The 17,069-nt window shown below is 41.6% G+C and overlaps 1 protein-coding gene and 1 pseudogene across 1 annotated transcript; both read left to right on the forward strand.

Annotated features, from left to right (window-relative positions):
* Positions 1-8,354, forward strand: part of LOC129356079 (serine/threonine-protein kinase BRSK2-like) — an 85,847-nt pseudogene extending 77,493 nt beyond the window's left edge.
* Positions 8,355-10,558: 2,204 nt separating this feature from the next.
* On the forward strand, positions 10,559-13,162 carry LOC129356073 (E3 ubiquitin-protein ligase TRIM11-like). Its single transcript, XM_055025687.1, is given in 6 exon segments — positions 10,559-10,666; positions 11,519-11,563; positions 11,565-11,974; positions 11,976-12,421; positions 12,424-12,852; positions 12,855-13,162. Coding segments are annotated over 5 exon segments (1,629 nt in total). The 5' UTR covers positions 10,559-10,666; positions 11,519-11,527.
* Positions 13,163-17,069: the final 3,907 nt, after the last annotated feature.

The following is a 17,069-nucleotide window of genomic DNA, read 5'->3' on the forward strand; positions in this document are numbered from 1 at the left end:
TCATTTTAAAAAATGTGTTCAGGTTATCTGATGTCAGCTTCCTGTGCTTGTTTCCTGTTTGTGCTGAAAAAAAAAGGTTTTATTTCTCACTGGAAGCAAAACGTTTCCGTCAGTTTGAGTATGATCTGAACCTGAAGAGAGCTTCAGATTGAGCCTGTCTGTCGGCCAGACGCTGCGCAACGCCGCACCGCGGTGAATCCACGCCATCCGTCACAACGCTACGCTGTGTGTGTGTGTGTGTTCAGATCCCCAGCCTGAGCCACAGCGTCATTTCTCAGACCAGCTTCAGAGCCGAGTACAAATCCACGGCCGGTCCCACGGTTTTCCAGAAGCCGGTCAAGTTCCAGGTGGACATCACCTACACAGAGAGCAGCGGCGCCACCAAGGAGAACGGCATCTACTCCGTCACCTTCACCCTGCTGTCAGGTAAACACACACACACACACACACACACACACACACACACACACACACACACACACACACACACACACACACACACACACACACCGCAGGTTAGCAATCACCCAAACTTAAACTCAACTCAGAGTAGAACTGCATATTTTACTCGAGTACAAATGAAAAGTGTCCGTCCAAGAAACTATTTAAGATTAAAAAGTATTTGACTCAAGATATTGATGGAATATTTTACATTCTTGCATCACGTCATCAGTGGAAATGTTGATATTTTACAGATCAAAATTAAATTATTACAAAATCAGTCAAAAGAAAAATTTTCCCAAGTAATTTTGTTTTTTCAATCTAAAACTTATGAAACTAACAGAAACTGCAGGTGTGCCTGTTTTTAAACATATTTGTTACTCTAGTAAATGTAACTATTTGCTCCAAACTCTGGGAATCAGCAGCTGTTCTTCCAATCAACAAGTCGTTTCACAATTTGACGTTTTAGTAAATTTGTCTGATGGAAACTCCAACTTTGAAAGAAATATTTTTTAGATACGTAGCTTTGGCTCCAAGATGAGATGATTTATTCATTTATTTATCTTTTATTTTTGCCTTATTGGACTTGCAGTGAAAACAGTTTTGTGCATCGCATGATCAACATGTCGCCGTAAACCACGAAGACGACGACAGGAAGTGGTTGGAGGGTCGTGTTCATTTGCAATATTGTGTTTTTTTCCATGAATGGAATCTTGACAGAGTTTTGTACATTTGTAAAGGAGACGCTGCTGTTCACTCGTCTGGACTCTGATTTTTGAAGACAGATGTTGGACTGGATTAACTTTGAATCAGATTTAAATCATTTATATCTTGTTTCTAAGCAGGGGTATGTTTGCTCTTCCTGTCAGGTATAAGTCGGCGTTTTAAGCGCGTGGTGGAAACCATCCAGGCGCAGCTGCTCAGCTCCAACGACCAGCCGGGCATCCAGCCGCAGATTTCTGGTAAGTCCAGCTCTTCCTCCTCCTCCTCTTCCTCAACCACAGCACCTCGGCTCGGATCGGCACCCGCTTTAGCACTCCCCATCTCCCCTGCATGCTCCCCATCCCATGCCGCACGCGTCGACCTGTGCGGCTCCGCAGTGAGCCGGCGGCGTTTCTGGACACTCAGCAGGCGTAGTTCAGCCTCCGGACAGCAGGGGTCTCACTCAGCGCTGCGCTCAGCAGAAAGCCGGGCCGTCCCGGTTCTGGTTCTGATCAGAAAGACGCACTGAAGGGAAGAAAGAGTGACTGTGTTCTCCAGGTGTCTGTCTGTCCCTTTCTTCATGTCCTCACTGTGGTTGTTTGCCTTGGTAACGGCTCCCTCTTGTGGTGAAGAGCAGCAGCTACAAGCTGGGGACCCGTTATCTCATCGCCCTTCCACGCCGCCCTGCTTCCCATCATGCACTGCTTCACTCCAAACCCACCTGGATGCTCCATGGAAACCCGAACCCACACACGGCCGGACCGGACCGATCAGAACCGGATCGAACCGGATCAGAACCGGATCGAACCGGGCTCCGGCCTGGTCTGGGTTTGTGTTTTCTGGTTCTGGATGAGTCGCCATCTTCATTCATTCAGAAGGAACCTGCATGTCCAGCTGACCTCATGTGACCCTGATGACCTTCTGTCGGTTTAATACTCAAACCGAATGTTAACCCCTTCATTCCACGTCAGTGTCTAGAGGTCAAGGTTCAAAAGGTTTGGAGAAAACATCTATCATCATCATCATCATCAGCAGCACATTTTAACATTCAGAAGTTCTCACACCCTGTAAAAACACAAAATTATTTCAGTCTAGCTTTTATCTTAGAACACTTGAATTAAGATAAAACTAGTTTTTCAGCTTAATGTTGATCTTAGCTGATGATTTTAATAAATATCAAGTCATTATTAACTTAAATCCAACTTGTTTCCTGCATGTAAATCAATCTTAATTCCAGGGTTGTAAGATTTCTGCAATAAGAACGAAGTGAGAAATACTTGTTAATATTTTGTGTTTTTCCAGTGAAATAATTTCAGAAGCTTTCATGTGATTTTTATCCTGTTGAATTAATCCAGCAGAAAGACAAACATCTGCAGGACGAAAACGAAAGAAATACTTCCTGAGATCAGCATCAAACATCTGCAATTAAAGTTCTTCTAATCTGTCAGATTGTGAGAACATCTCTGATCCGCAGCCCAGGTTTCCTGTCAGATTATTTCTGGACTTTATTTGCCCCAAAGGGAAATTAAAACTCGTCGTCTGAGTATCGCCAGCGTCGCTGTGGTGGTTAATGCTGTGGGCAGCAAGGATCTCCAATAGCAGTCAGTCTTCCAGTGAATCTGAATAGACCTCTGACTGAAGACTACCATGATATGCTAACATCTGAATTTCGGGCACGGCTAATCCACCTCTTTGCTTTTGCTGCTCCTTCAGTTTTTAAATCACAGTTTCTGTTTCTGATTTTTCAGGAAACGTTTTTGCAGATTCTCCATAAAAGGCATCAAATTACATTGATGTAGGTTCTGGATTTGAAGGTTTATTGATTCTTTTTTCTGCGGCTTTGGGTTTTAACCTCTGGTTGACGGTAAACTGGCCGTAATTAGACTGATTGAGCTGTGAAGGTGAAACAGCCGAGCGTTGGCGTGGAGGTTTGTGGCGGATGTTTGTGAGAGTGCTGGGTCTCTTCCTCTCCTCCCAGACGGCTCCCAGCGCTCGGCCAGTAAACCCTCCAAACGCGGTAAGACCCATACGAACTGGGAGCTCTGGTTAAACTGGATCAACTTCTGGCTTTTAACACGTCACAGCAAACTTTCTGCGGCTTGTCACCAGCACCACCAGTCCGCACTAACACGTGTGTTTGAGTCGTGAAAATTCATCTTAACAGGTCATTTATGTTTCAAATGTTTTTCATGGCAGACAATTTGAGATCAAATTTTATTTTAAACAAAAAAATATCTAATATATATAAAAATATAAGAGCTTTAGATATTTGTTAATTGTAGAATAAACTAAATTAAAGGCACAACTTTTTTTGAAATCTTGGTTATGTGCATCACCATAATGAATTTTAAATGTATAGAACTGTCTAAATATAAATTAATTTTTTTCTTAATACGTTCACTAACTTATATAAAAAACAGCTTCATAAAAAAAACTAAACAGAAAATTAACATATGAAATTAGATCTGTAGATAGTTTAGTTAAAAACTGTAAAAATCTAAAAAATAAAATAAAATAAAAAGTTTCAATAATTTAATGAATGTTTATGATACTGAAAAATAATCGTTTTATCCCACACTAATAATTTCTGCTTTGCGTGGATGTTTTATTTTTCCTGTGAACGTGAAGGAGAAATGATTGATAAGATGAATGTGGTTCTGTTTGGACCCGGCATGGTTTCACCTCACTGTGGGTCAGTCATCGTTCCACAGAACCGTCCAGAACCAAAAATATAAAATCACTGACACTAAATACCAACATGATGTGAATAGGAGATGTTGGAGAGGAGAAATGGTAAGTTGCTATGACATAACCAAAGCCCATCAGATCCAGACACTGTTCTGCACTAACGTGGCAGTAATGTGTGACGTTTGTTCTACTGTTGCATGTTTATTATCGACTGTTTATTAACAATATCTGTTCAAACAAATGGATGCATTGTTGTGAGTTCTGTGATGGATGTTGATGATGATGTTGGGTCCAAAAACAAGTTTTGGGAGACGCTGGAAACAAGAACAGAGGATGTATTGATAGGAACATTCAGGCCGATATCATTAATATTGATCTCATGGCCAATATCCAACATTTCTTACTAAACATAATAATGAAAATGCTCTATTAGCCTCTGTTGCTAATAGTAATGCTGTCAATGATTTTTGGTCGGTTTCCAATTTTCCAGTTGTGCAACAACGTAGCTTTAGTTAGTAGCGCAACAAGCTAACAGTGGATTTAGATTTTACCTTTAACCACTGTGACATTTATTTTTTTTACATTTGTAATTCAGATTTGATCTATTATCAGCTAAAAGCTCTGACATCACACCTGGCAAGAGCCAGATTAGTTTTAGTCTTAAGTAAAATGTGATTCATTTGTCATGTTTTAGTGTAGTTATATAAATCTGTTATTCACATCATTGTCCAGCTAATGGATTTTAGTTTTACCTACTTTTAGGAAAATGCTGCATCTGTTTTAATTTAAAAGCATTTTCACCATAAAGCTGGTTATGTAACAGCTTAAGGTGGAGCTCCTTTGCAGAATCTCTGGTTCTGACCCACATGATGAAATGTCTTCCAGTGCTTTTCTGGGCCCTTCATCACGCAGGAGAAACTGAGACTGAAGTTAAATATGGATAAATTACAACAAAACCACAAACATTAAATCTGGGGATGAAACCAGTTTGGACATCATGTGAGGGTTTTGCTTTATGAGGGGCTGCAAACTGCAACTGGCACCATAGGTCAGTATTTACATCACAAGGGTCACAGGCAGTCACCGAAGCATCCAACAGTCAATGAGTGAAGGTCATCAGATCCACCAATCAGATTTCAGGTGACTTGACTTTAGCTGATATTTGAAATTACCATCATTTAAGCAGAAGTAATGAGCTGTGGTCCGTCTCAGTGTTTACTGGGTCAGTTGGATTCTTCACCATATTTGTAAAATGCTGTTAGTGAAAAAAAACTTTGACATTCTGCACCAAACTTCTGGTTTTGCACCAAAAACTTTGACCAAAACCACAAACAAGCAAAAAGATTTGGTGTTGCTCCTTGGAACATCAGATTCCAGCATCTTCCTCTGACTTCATCTCACTGAGGCTGAATGTAGCCAACTTTGAGTTTTCTTCCTGTAGTAACAACTTCCACACGGAAGAGTGTTACAGTTAGCACAGACCGCTGCACTAAGGTCTGATGCATTCACTGACTAGAAAAAAAATCATCTCTTTGGGTTTGTTCCGGTTGATTGAGGCAGCATTCACACCGGCTCTGAACTCGTTTGTCTGGGAAGTCCGGTGCATTTGGGGAACAAGTAGTCAAACTCTGGTTGGCTGAAATCTGACGCCGCCCCATTTTTGTTTCCATTTGAAGAAAGAAGTTGTGCTCCGTGTTTTTATCAGAGGTTTTTGTGTCGTTTCCTTCAGTGGTTCTTGGTGCAGCGCCCCCACAGGCCCGGAGGGGAACAGGTTGGTCAAAAGGTTTGGTTGGTTCGACTCAGAGCAGAGAGAAAGATCCACAGCAGCTGAACAGATGTTGCAACCTTGGATCCCAATAAAACCGAGTCTACTGGACAATCAGAAGGGAAATCGTCTTTACAGATCGATGTGCCACCTGGTTCTCATGCCAACCCGAAAGGAACCATCAGCCTCCACAGAGCCACTGTATCTGGAGACCTTCACTCACTGTAGGATGCTTCAGCAACCGCCTGGTGTTTCATGACATACCTCTGCTATCTGCTGACCTGCCCGCTCAGTAATCTGATTATTTATATACAGGTAACGGTTTAAATCTGCTTCACTGTAAACCGTTTCCTGGCCGAGGTGTCGGCCTCCTTTTCTCCTGCTCCGCTCCTCATCTCATCACCTCCTCTCCTTCTCCTCATGTTGACCCCATTGCTCATCTGTTGTTTGTTCTCTCTCTCTTTGTGTTTTTTCTTTTCTTTTCTTCCCGTCTGTGTAGGCAGCCCGTTGAGTAACTTCTTTGACGTATTAAACGCTTTTTTCAGACGAGAAGAACATCCAGGCGTCGCACTCCCCAGGCGCCCCTACCTCGACTAGCTCCCCCACCAAGCATGCCCCGGCAGCAGGCCCAGCCAGACCCCGCCCAATGACTCTAAATGCCCCCCAGGCAAAGACAAAACAAAGATGGCCGCCAGCAACAGGACACAGGAACACCCTTAAGGAGCAGTAGCTGTGCATGACTAGATGAAAAGCAGGAATCAGGTCATTAAGAAGCAGAGAGCTGCTAACTTTACCCTTTAGCTCCGAGTGAAAGTTAAGAAAATAAAATCTACTTTTTGCCTATAAATTTTGTACTGTATAATGGAAATGGCTCAGTTTAAAAGTCCATCAGTATTTTAAGAACTAGTAGCAAATGTAGCTTTGCTGTCCTCCCCTTGTGTCCCTCTGTGTCCTCCTCACATGTGTGATGGCTTGACTTGTCTCTGCCACCAGGGATCATCCATAATAGCTATTAACCTCGACGGCTCCTCAGCTGCAGCCCGCTCACGGCCCGCCACCGCCGCCGCACCGAGATCGACGCTGAGGGAAAGGCGGAGCATCCCTTTTTGATTCCACTTCGCCCAACATTACCAAACGCAGACCATCTTAGAAGAGTTGTAAAAAGGAAAAAAGGCCTTAAGACAGTGACGTTTGTCCTCCTCTTCATCCTTTCTCTTCCAGTTTTCCCCACATGTACATACAAAACACTACAGAACTGACTCCTTTATGGGATTCCTGACTTGAATCGGAGGCGGACGGAGGGACGGACTCTGGTTTCTTTTTAAAGTTGAGTTTTTGTGACGGATTCTGGCGACCAGGATAGTCCAGGGCGTTCCATGATGTTCTAAAGATGAATGATCTCTTCTGTTGTACAGGCCAGCTGATGATCTGTGTTGTGACATTAGGTTTTAAGTTGATTTATGTTCAGCTGTGGTCACACCAGAAAGGGACCGATCCATTAGCTAACGCTGAGAGCCTGGTGTTCATTTCTGTGCCATCTTTCTCCTAATCCTCGTTTGTCTATTTAAGTTGTCAAAGTCTGATGAGACGCAGAAACTTAAAATCAACAATTAGTTGGATGCAAAGTTAACATTTACCCTCTTTAGCTCATCCTCAGTGCTTCAAGTGGCTGTAGTTAGCATAGCCACCGTCGCTCAGTCACATGCTAAGGAAAAACTTTTCATCTTCTTTATTTACAAACAATGACTTTACTGAGTATAAAAGAGAAATTTAGATTTCAAAGTGAAGATTTTTTAAAATTTATCTTTATTAAACTTGAGCCCAGAACTGTAAGACTTTCCTTTAGAGAAACATAAAGCTTCAGTGAACACATCCGTGATGCTAGCGCCACCTTCTGGGCCAATTACTAAAGTAGAAAAGGTGACATTCTGGGCCATTATTGGGTGCTTGACACTACATAATAAATACACCAGATGAAATATTTTTCTCTTGTGTTTTCTGTTTAAAATAGATTTCTTTGCAGCTGGCGCCCTCTGCTGTCAGTTTAGCAGATTACAACTAAGACATCTTCACACAGTTTAACTATTTTTACAGGTTTTAATTTAGTTTTGACCGATTCTGGTGTGACCACGTTGTCAGTAAAATGTCTTTCTGTTATGTTGCACTTTTGACAGCACTTCAGTTACATTAAAGTGTTTTTTTTTACATTTTGTTATTCAAGTTATTTTTTGTATTATCTGCAGGTTTCAGACGATACTGAACTGCTCTGAGTATTTTTCTATTTTAATGCATTTTTCATGCGCTATTTATCAGTTATTTATATGAAAGATGTAGAGAATGTTCCTGAAATTGATTATTTAAAGATAATTTGTTTTATTTAATTTTTCTTTTCCCTGTTTGTTTTCTGTTGTTGTTTTGAGGAGAGAAACTTTGTAATATATGTTTGAAACTGATTTGTTGTAATTTAAGAATGTAGATTTAGCCTCTTTGGGAGGAAACCCCATCTGTCGGGCGAATCCAGACGCAAACATTCATCGTGTAAATAAGCAGTTTTCCTGACGAGCTTATTTAAAAAACCAGGGGGGTTCCTGTTCTTAGCTTTGACCTTTGACCTCGTACGGTTGTTTGCATGTTCAGCATTCGTCTTTTCTTTGCATGTCGCTGTTGAAATGTTCACCCGTTCCCTTTTGCTGTCTCGGTTTTTATGCATTTTTTTAATCTGAGCTTTTTCATTCATTTTACCTTCAGATTGTTATTTTTATATTAATTATTCTTCTGCCGCCTCTTTCTTCTTCCTCCCCTTTATATTTGATTACTGTAAGCACACAGTGAACTTGCATCCTAATCACTCATGTTCTCGGAGACGGACTCAGTTCAGAGGAAACCTAAAGCAATACCTTCCATCCTTCGCTTTTTCTACTGCGGGAATCCAGAGCACACTGAACGGACTCGGAGCAGGAGAACCACTGGCAATGTATTCCCTTGTGATGTTACTGTGAACAAATTCAGTGCTAACGGAATAAATCTGTTGACTTTGGCAGGTTTCATACTTCATGGAGTTCATTTATTCAGAAATATTAAGTTTTAGCTGAATGAGTGAAAACAGCAAATGGGAAATTATTTCTAATAATTTAACGGATGTGATTCATCTGAAAGTGTAAAGTGTTGATATTATGCAGTCGTTTGATTAATCTGCGCTTTGTGTAAAAGTGTTTACTAAGAACCAGCAGGTCACCTTTCATCAAAGATAATAATAATTCAGATTATTTAAAGATAAACAAAGCAATAAATTCAAACTGGTGATTGCAGCTGCAAGTTTAACATTCATTTAGAGCTTTAGATATTTTTAAGTTAATCTTAGAACAAAGTAAATAAAAGGCACAACTTAAAGGCTTCATTAAAAATAAAGGTGTGAATTAAAATGTTGAGAAGTGATGAGCAGAAGGAAACTGTTTACTGTAACAGTAGAAGGCCATTCGGTTGAACCGGGTTTCAGCTCTGGGCTGGAGTCCTCGGCCCGGATGGAGGGAAGTCGCTGAGGAGGCCGACCATGACCTCTGACCTTGCGAGCTGCTGAGCCCGGCGCAGCGACTCCAGCCAGGTGTGCAGCGTCCAGTGGACACCTGGCCAGAAAAACATTCCTCACTGCATGCAGAGAAACATTTATAACCAGATCGACACCAGGAAGTGGTGGATGAGTCAGAACAATAAATATTTAGCAATTATCTCATCAAATGCAACTTTTTCTATCAAAATATCTGAACATTTGTCTTTTTTGCCAACTGATTTAGCTTCCACACTTATTCTATTTGTTATTAGAAAATATTTTTGAAATGTGTTCAGGAGTGACGTCATGGTTGAGAACAGGGAGCAGACAGGAACCTGAAAACAATGAAATTATGTTTTAGACACAGAAACGGTGAAAACGAACCCAGAACAAACCGGGTCGGTGTGCCGTTACCTGCAGGTTGAGCTGAGCTCCGGCCTGGATGAGAATCTGGACCGTCACTTCGTCACCTGCTGCAGAGGCGAACATCAGGGGAGTCGGTCCCTGCAACATGTACGCAGAGAAACCATACAGATGAGATTATCATGACCTTCATAAATGTAGACAGTAGAAGAACCAAAGTTCTGGTGTTACTGGACCTCAGTGCTCAGTTTAACACCAGTGATCGTAATGCTTTACTGGAGCGACTGGAGAGCTGGACGCTCCCACCCACTGAACTGACTGGTTCAAGTCTCAAAGAACAGGAACTTCTATGTATCAATAGGTAATTTTTCATGAAAGCAGACAGAAGTCACATAACGGATTACCCAAGAGATGAAACCAGAAACAAACTGAAGTTTTTATCTTTGGACCTGAAGAGGAACGATCTAGAGTTATAGATCTAGAGTCAATGCACAGATTCAGTTATTACGATCAGGCTGAAATCTGGGTGGAATGATGAACTCTGAACCTTCAGAGCCACATAAAGACAGTTACAAAGTCAGCCTTCTATCACCTGAAGAACATCTGCAGGAAAAGTTATTTTTCTTTTATGGCTTTCAAAGAAAAACATTTTATGTTTCTTCTGTTGTTTTCATAGTTTCATCATGTAAAGCACTTTGAACTCAGGCAGTTCTTCCCCCTGCTGGTTGTTAAAACCACCTCTGAACTCTGTCCAGTCCAAAAAGATAACTTCAGTTAATAATTAATAAAGACATAATTCTTACAGTTATTTATCACAATGGGAAAACAAGGGCACATCGCTGAATGGAAAGACAAACTATCATAGTGCTTCTAAAAGTAATCACTCCCTTAATGTTTTGCCTTTTTCTGCTTTAACAGATCAATAAACGTCCACAACAAAATAAGTCAAAGTGACAACCTATGACAAATATATAACATAAACTGCATCAATAAGCTCCACCTTTACAGTGACTCACATTAAGGTGGAGCAACAGAGTCATGAGATCAAAACGTCACTCTGCAGAAAGTAAAAGTTGGTCAAAGTCTGAGCTGCTGTGGACAAAAACGTTTCTCCTCCAAACTGAGTTCAGGATTTTCTTCTCATCAACAGATTGATTCTGGTGAGTTCAGCAGAAAACTGATTTACTGGTTTTCTACCAACACAGTAAATTATTAAAGACTTGTGAGCATCAGAAGGGAAGCAGATGATGGTTCATAGTTTTTCTATCTTTTCTTCTTCCTGTCTGTTAAAATACCGAGTTATTTTGGTATTTTCATTCCTGAACGGTTTCTGATGTGTTCAGTTTATTCTAGTTTTTATTCGAGTCTTTTAATTTTCTGTCAGTTTCTTTTCCTTCTTCCTCATCAGTTCATCACCAGTTCATCTCTAGTTTCAGTTCATTCTTCAGCCCATATTATTAGTTTTTTCCTTTGTATTATTATTGTTGCCAGGTTCTTGTATCAAAGTTCTGGTTTCTATTTTCATCCTAATTAGTTTTAATTGTGATATTAACGCTCGCTGTTCATTTCTTTGGCAAGTGTTGATATGTTGTTGGGGGAATTTGTATTTTCTTCTTTTAGATACATTTTTACATTCAAGTAAATATAAACATTTAAAGTTTAATAGTTTTGCTTTTCTTTTGTGGGTGTTTAGTCAAACGTAGCTGTACTGTTATTTGTTAGTAATGGTATCATTTTTAGTTAACCCTTAATTGGTCTGATCAGCTGATGTCACTTCTTTGTTCGGTCAGTGATGTTTGTTTGTATGTTGGCCTGAGTTCAGTTTTTTTTTTTTCTTTGACCTCTTATGAGCTCAAATCTTCTTTTTGTCATTTATAAATCTTTGGGTAAAAAAAAAAAAATTAATATTTCCAGTGACTGGTTTTCAATTCGTCCATCACCGTGACTCTAAAACACTAAATTCTGCCCCTTAATCAACTTGTTTAACTGAAGTTTCCCTGATCTGTCCTCAGAGTTCAGAAATGTCTTCTGGCAGCAACCTGCAGTCTAAAGATCAGTTTTCTCTGCTCCATCTGTCTGGATGTGTTCACTGATCCAGTCAGCACACCATGTGGACACAACTTCTGCAAAACCTGCATCACTCAGCTCTGGGATACAAATGGTCCCTACAAGTGTCCTCTGTGCAACGAGTGTTTCGCCTCCAGGCCTCAGCTGAGAGTCAACACTTTATTCAAAGAGATGGTTGATCAGTTCAGAGGTGAAGCTCAGCAGGGAGCCAGCAGCAGCTCAGAGCAACAAGCTGCCAAACCAGGAGAAGTTCCCTGTGACGTCTGCACTGGACCCAAACTGAAGGCCCTGAAGTCCTGCATGGTGTGTCTGGCCTCCTACTGCCAGACTCACCTGGAGCCTCACCTGACCGCTCCACGTCTCAAGAAACATCAGCTGATGGAGCCGGTGGAGAACCTGGAGGAGGATGTGTCTGCAGCACGATAAACCTCTGGAGCTGTTCTGCAGGACCGACCAGACATGCGTCTGCTTGGTCTGTCCTGTTTTAGACCACAAGAACCACGAGTTTGTTCCTCTGAGAGAAGAATCTGAAGGAAAGAAGGCAGAGCTGAGGAAGACGGAGGCTGAAGTTCAGGAGATGATCCAGGAGAGACGACTGAAGATCCAGGAGATCAGAGAGTCGGTGAAGATCAGTAGAGATGCTGCATACAGAGAGAAAGCTGGAGGTGTTCAGGTCTTCATGGCTCTGATGGAGTCTGCTAAGAGACGCCTGAAGGAGCTCCTCAAGGAGATCCAAGACAAACAGGAAGCTGCAGAGAAACAGGCTGAAGGCTTCATCACAGACCTGGAACAGGAGATCTCTGAGCTGGAGAAGAGGAGCTCTGAGGTGAAGCAGCTCTCACAGAATGAAATCACCTCCACCTCCTGCAGAGATTCTCCTCCCTGAAAGATGCTCCACCCACCAGGACAAAGGTCAGAGTTCATCCACCATCATATGAGGGGACGGTGAGGAGAGCTGTGGCTCAGCTGGAGGAGGAGATGAAGATGATGATAGAGAAATTGATGGAGGCTGAGATGAAGAGGATCCAGCAGTTTGCTGTTGATGTGACTTTGGATCCTGATTCGGCTCATCGTGAACTCATCCTGTCTGATGATGGAAAACAGGTGAAACATGGAGATGAGAGGAAGAAACTTCCAGACAATCCAGAGAGATTTGATCAGTGTCCGTGTGTTTTAGGACAGCAGAGTTTCTCTTCAGGCAGATTTTACTTTGAGGTTCAGGTTAAAGGAAAGCCTAACTGGGATTTAGGAGTGGCCAGAGAATCCATCAACAGGAAGGAGACATCACACTGAAACCTCAGAACGGTTTCTGGACTATTGTGTTGAGAAATGGAAATGAGTACAAAGCTGCTGCTGACTCTCCAGTCCGTCTCCGTCTCCATCCTGGTCCTCAGAAGGTGGGGGTGTTTGTGGATTATGAGGAGGGTCTGGTCTCCTTCTATGATGCAGATGCTGCAGCTCTGATCTACTCCTTTACTGGCTGCTGCTTCACTCAGGAACTATACCCATACTTCAGTCCCTATCTAAATGATGGAGGTAAAAACTCTGCTCCTCTGATCATTTGTCCTGTTAATCAGGTTGATCGTTGATCTGATGAAGATGAAGAAGATGAATCTGAGTGACTCTGCAGGTGACGTCCTACTGCTGGAGAGGAGAGTTTGGAAACATCCTCAGCAGTAAATCTGATATTTTCTGCTTCTGATTGTTATAAAGTCAAATCTAATAGTTTATTTCATTGATCTACTGATTGTCATCTTGTTTCATTTTTTACATTTTATTGATGATCAGTTTTAAACCTTCATTCAATGTTTCAGCCTGTTCATCAATTAAAACTGATTTCTAATAACATTTAAAGCTTGTTATTTTCATTAGTTCTGCTTCTGGATGGTTTGGTCTGAACTTTTCATCAGAAGCGTAAATTCATTTAACGTCTCAGGTGACTCCAGGCTGCTGAATTTCTGCACCACGTCGCACAGCTCCTGCTCCACAGATACTCCTCCAGCTCAGGCAGGCAGGGACACTTGGACAGGGCGTCCGCCGCGTCCTCCGGCAACACGCCGATTGTGTCCGAGCTGCCGTTCCTGCTGTTCAGAGCCGGCGTGCTGCCACCATGAACACCGGCGAGGGAACAGGTCAGACCTGCCGCAGGTGGACAGTGGACACCGCGTGTCTTTGCTCGTTGCTTTGGCTTTTCGCATTGTGGCTTTGAATGACTTGAACTCAGAAAGTTTTCTCCTGAAGAACTCCGGTGTCTTACCAACATGACATCCATGTTTTGTGGTGAGATGCCGCTGGAGGTGTGCCGGCTGCATGCTAGGGTTGGCTAATTTCTCCCCGCAAAAAAAACCACAGTGCCTGGGGGGTCAGAGATCCTGGACGTAAATCCCATTAAAACATACTTTTCCATGTATGTTCTGTACTTCGTCGGCTCTGGTTTTCTCTTCTTTTTCACTTTATCTGAACTTTCAGCAGCATTGCTGCTAGCTTTAGCCACGTCTCCATAGTTACAGTGTAGTCATGCGCTGGGTCCGTTTTATTTTAAAGGATATTGAAAATAAATACTGAATATAAAATTCAGTGCATGAACACACATTTATATTTCATGGAACTTTTTACAAAATAATATTTCCCAAGACTTGTTATGAGGAGCCGACTGATTTTTTTAAAGATATTTTGAAAAGCTTCACGTACCCCTGCAGTACCTCTACATACCCCCAGGGGTACGCGTACCCCCATTTGAGAACCACTGATTTAATTTATTGCTTTCATCCAAAGAACATGGAACATTTTTATCTTATTTACAGACAGGCAAAGAGCACTTTTGATGGTTCCACGATGCCATAAAATGTAGTTGAGAAAAAAAAGCATGGAATTGAAGGCAGACACTGTGATGGGTTTATTTAACAGTTTTTAATGAACCAACAGGTTCTAGAGAAATAATCTGGAGACAGAGACTAGCTAGCTAAAGAAAGAGGTTAGCTAGCTAAAGAAAGAGACTAGCTACCTAAGAAAGAGGTTAGCTAGCTAAAGAAAGAGACTAGCTAGCTAAAGAAAGAGGTTAGCTAGCTAAAGAAAGAGGTTAGCTAGCTAAAGATAAACAGACTGAGTGCTGTAAAAAGAAAGGTTGTCGCTGCCTCAGAGCCACGTTTAGCAGATGGTTTTGTTGTGTGTTTTTATTGTCCTTCGTTAACCTTGCAGAAAAATGTAATTAAATCCCATGTACTTACCGTCATGCTGAACCGTTTTTCGGAGCGGCAACAACCGCGGCGGTAGCAGCAGCTAGCAAAGGCACTTCCGGTGTCGGTCACCGGAAGTTGCGGGCTCACTTTTAAATTGTTGAGATTCAAAATTCTTTATTTTAATAAAATTATTAAACGGTAGTCACTATATTGGTAAGAATAGAAAACCATTCCTGAAATATTTGAATTTCAAAACGTAGAAGCAAGAAAATGTTTTTTTTCTTGTTGTTTTTGGGTTTTTTTGCTTGAAGGAGGTGAATAAATTTTCATGAAACAAACTTCATCTCGTCCCCAGACACTGCTGGATTTTCTCCTGTAAAAATACATTTAATTTTGAGCACACCGTGTTTCTCATACAGAGATTTTCAGATGAAGAGAGAAATGTTCTGATAAACGAAAACTGCAGTTTCCTCTGTTTGTTCAAACTCAACCAACCTGGAAGATTAAAATGATGGTGACCAAAGATAAAATCCCCTCAACTTCTCCAAACAGCAGTGAGTATTCAGGCATGATGTCATCATCCAGAGACATCTGGAGCTGCTGGGATTCCTAAGCCCCACCTTACATCAGTTCATTGAAAGCTCATCTCTACAGGTTTAGCTGAATTAAAGGGGGGCTCTGACCTCCAGGGCTCTGGGTCGGTATTTACAACCTTTAGACCTTTCCCTGATTTTAAATACAAACCAACTCAAATTCCTGGTTTGTCTCCTCAGCATGCAAACATGATCTTCAGTCCTGCTAACGGCTTAAAAATTTGATTCCGGTGATAGCAGGGACATGTAAACACAAACAGTAGTTTTCAGTTGCTGTATCCCGTCTTCTTGTTGAGGGTCTTCAGGGGTCTATTAGGGTTCCTCCACCTTTCTGGGGTCCCCAAAAGGTAACCAGAAGTCACTGTAGGGAGGTGTGTCTAACTCCAGAAGGACTGGTATCGTGCAGGTTGTGGTCATGTTCTTGTTAGGAAACAGCTGATTCAAACAGCTTAATGACCTTCCCAAAATGTGGCCAAGTTTTTCAGACCCCTCTCAATGAACCAATGATGTAATTCATGTGTTTTAACCAGGGCGGCGTATAAAACATCTAGAACAATGGCTGTTCTAATGTCCAACGTTATGGACATTACTGCTGTAGGGACTCTGCATCCCTTATGATCAAATACACCTTGGAAAGCACCAGAATAAGCTGGGTGGTGTTGGTATCCATCGGGGAGGGATGCTTGGGGTCCCCCCCTGGTTCTGCCATCAGTTGGACTCTCATTAGGCAGGTGGGATAAACCTAAATGTGGCTTCTCACTAACGCAATGAAAAAAACTTGATGCACTATGCATGTCATGAGCAGTGACATTTTCTGTCTGCCAATCAATGGACTGTGTTGCGTGATGCTAGTAGCTTCAACCTGACTGTCTCACAGTCCCATGGAGGACCTTCAGCTGCAGGGAGTCAGGAATGGTGCAGTATGGATTGGTTGCTGGACCATTTTTACAATGAAAGCAGTTAAAATAACGTACCAAACCACACCAACCTGTAATGTACCGCTCAATAGAAACGAGGCACAGTGCTACATCCAAATGTTTCCAGATTGATGTTTTAGGATCTTATTTCCTTTTGAGGTTTTGAAATACTCTTCCTCTGTCTTAGTTAACTCATCTTCTTTGTACAGACAAACCAACAAAAGAACTCCAACCAAACCAGTCAGGTTCTCTTAACTCTGAGAAGGTCCAAACCTTACGTTTGGTGTTTCCTGACTGAACCGTCTGGACTTTGACTCTGTGGGAGACGAGTTGGAGTCTTCATGTACATCTGAACTGTTACCTGGGAGCAGAAAGATCACAAGACTTTTGGGATTGGCATCAAGATCAGTAGAAACGAAACGGCCTCTGTGGACGACGACAAATGTTTTACATTAAAAAGACACACCACACACTCACAGGACAAAGGATATACAAGATGTATTGTTGCAGAATCTGATTTTTTAACAGTTACAATTTACGACCAAAAACCTGAAGCGACTTCGACTGACAATTAACGTTTTATCACTTGGTGAAATATAAACATATTCATATCTTAGAAATTAACAGCATCAAAATTTGAATCCTGACTTTAGTTTAAAGTTAAATCTTTTCTACAATATTTCTACTTGTTTTAGCTAATCCACAACTGGAGACGCTCTACACCTAAAGCAACCACTAGATGTCAGTGTTTCCTTATTTCTAATCACAGAGGAGCAACTTTAACCCAATTTTGCCTCTTGGATCTAC

Source organism: Poeciliopsis prolifica, unplaced genomic scaffold (genome assembly GCF_027474105.1).
Source record: "Poeciliopsis prolifica strain line A6 unplaced genomic scaffold, Auburn_PproV2 SCAFFOLD155, whole genome shotgun sequence".
Classification (NCBI taxonomy): domain Eukaryota; kingdom Metazoa; phylum Chordata; class Actinopteri; order Cyprinodontiformes; family Poeciliidae; genus Poeciliopsis; species Poeciliopsis prolifica.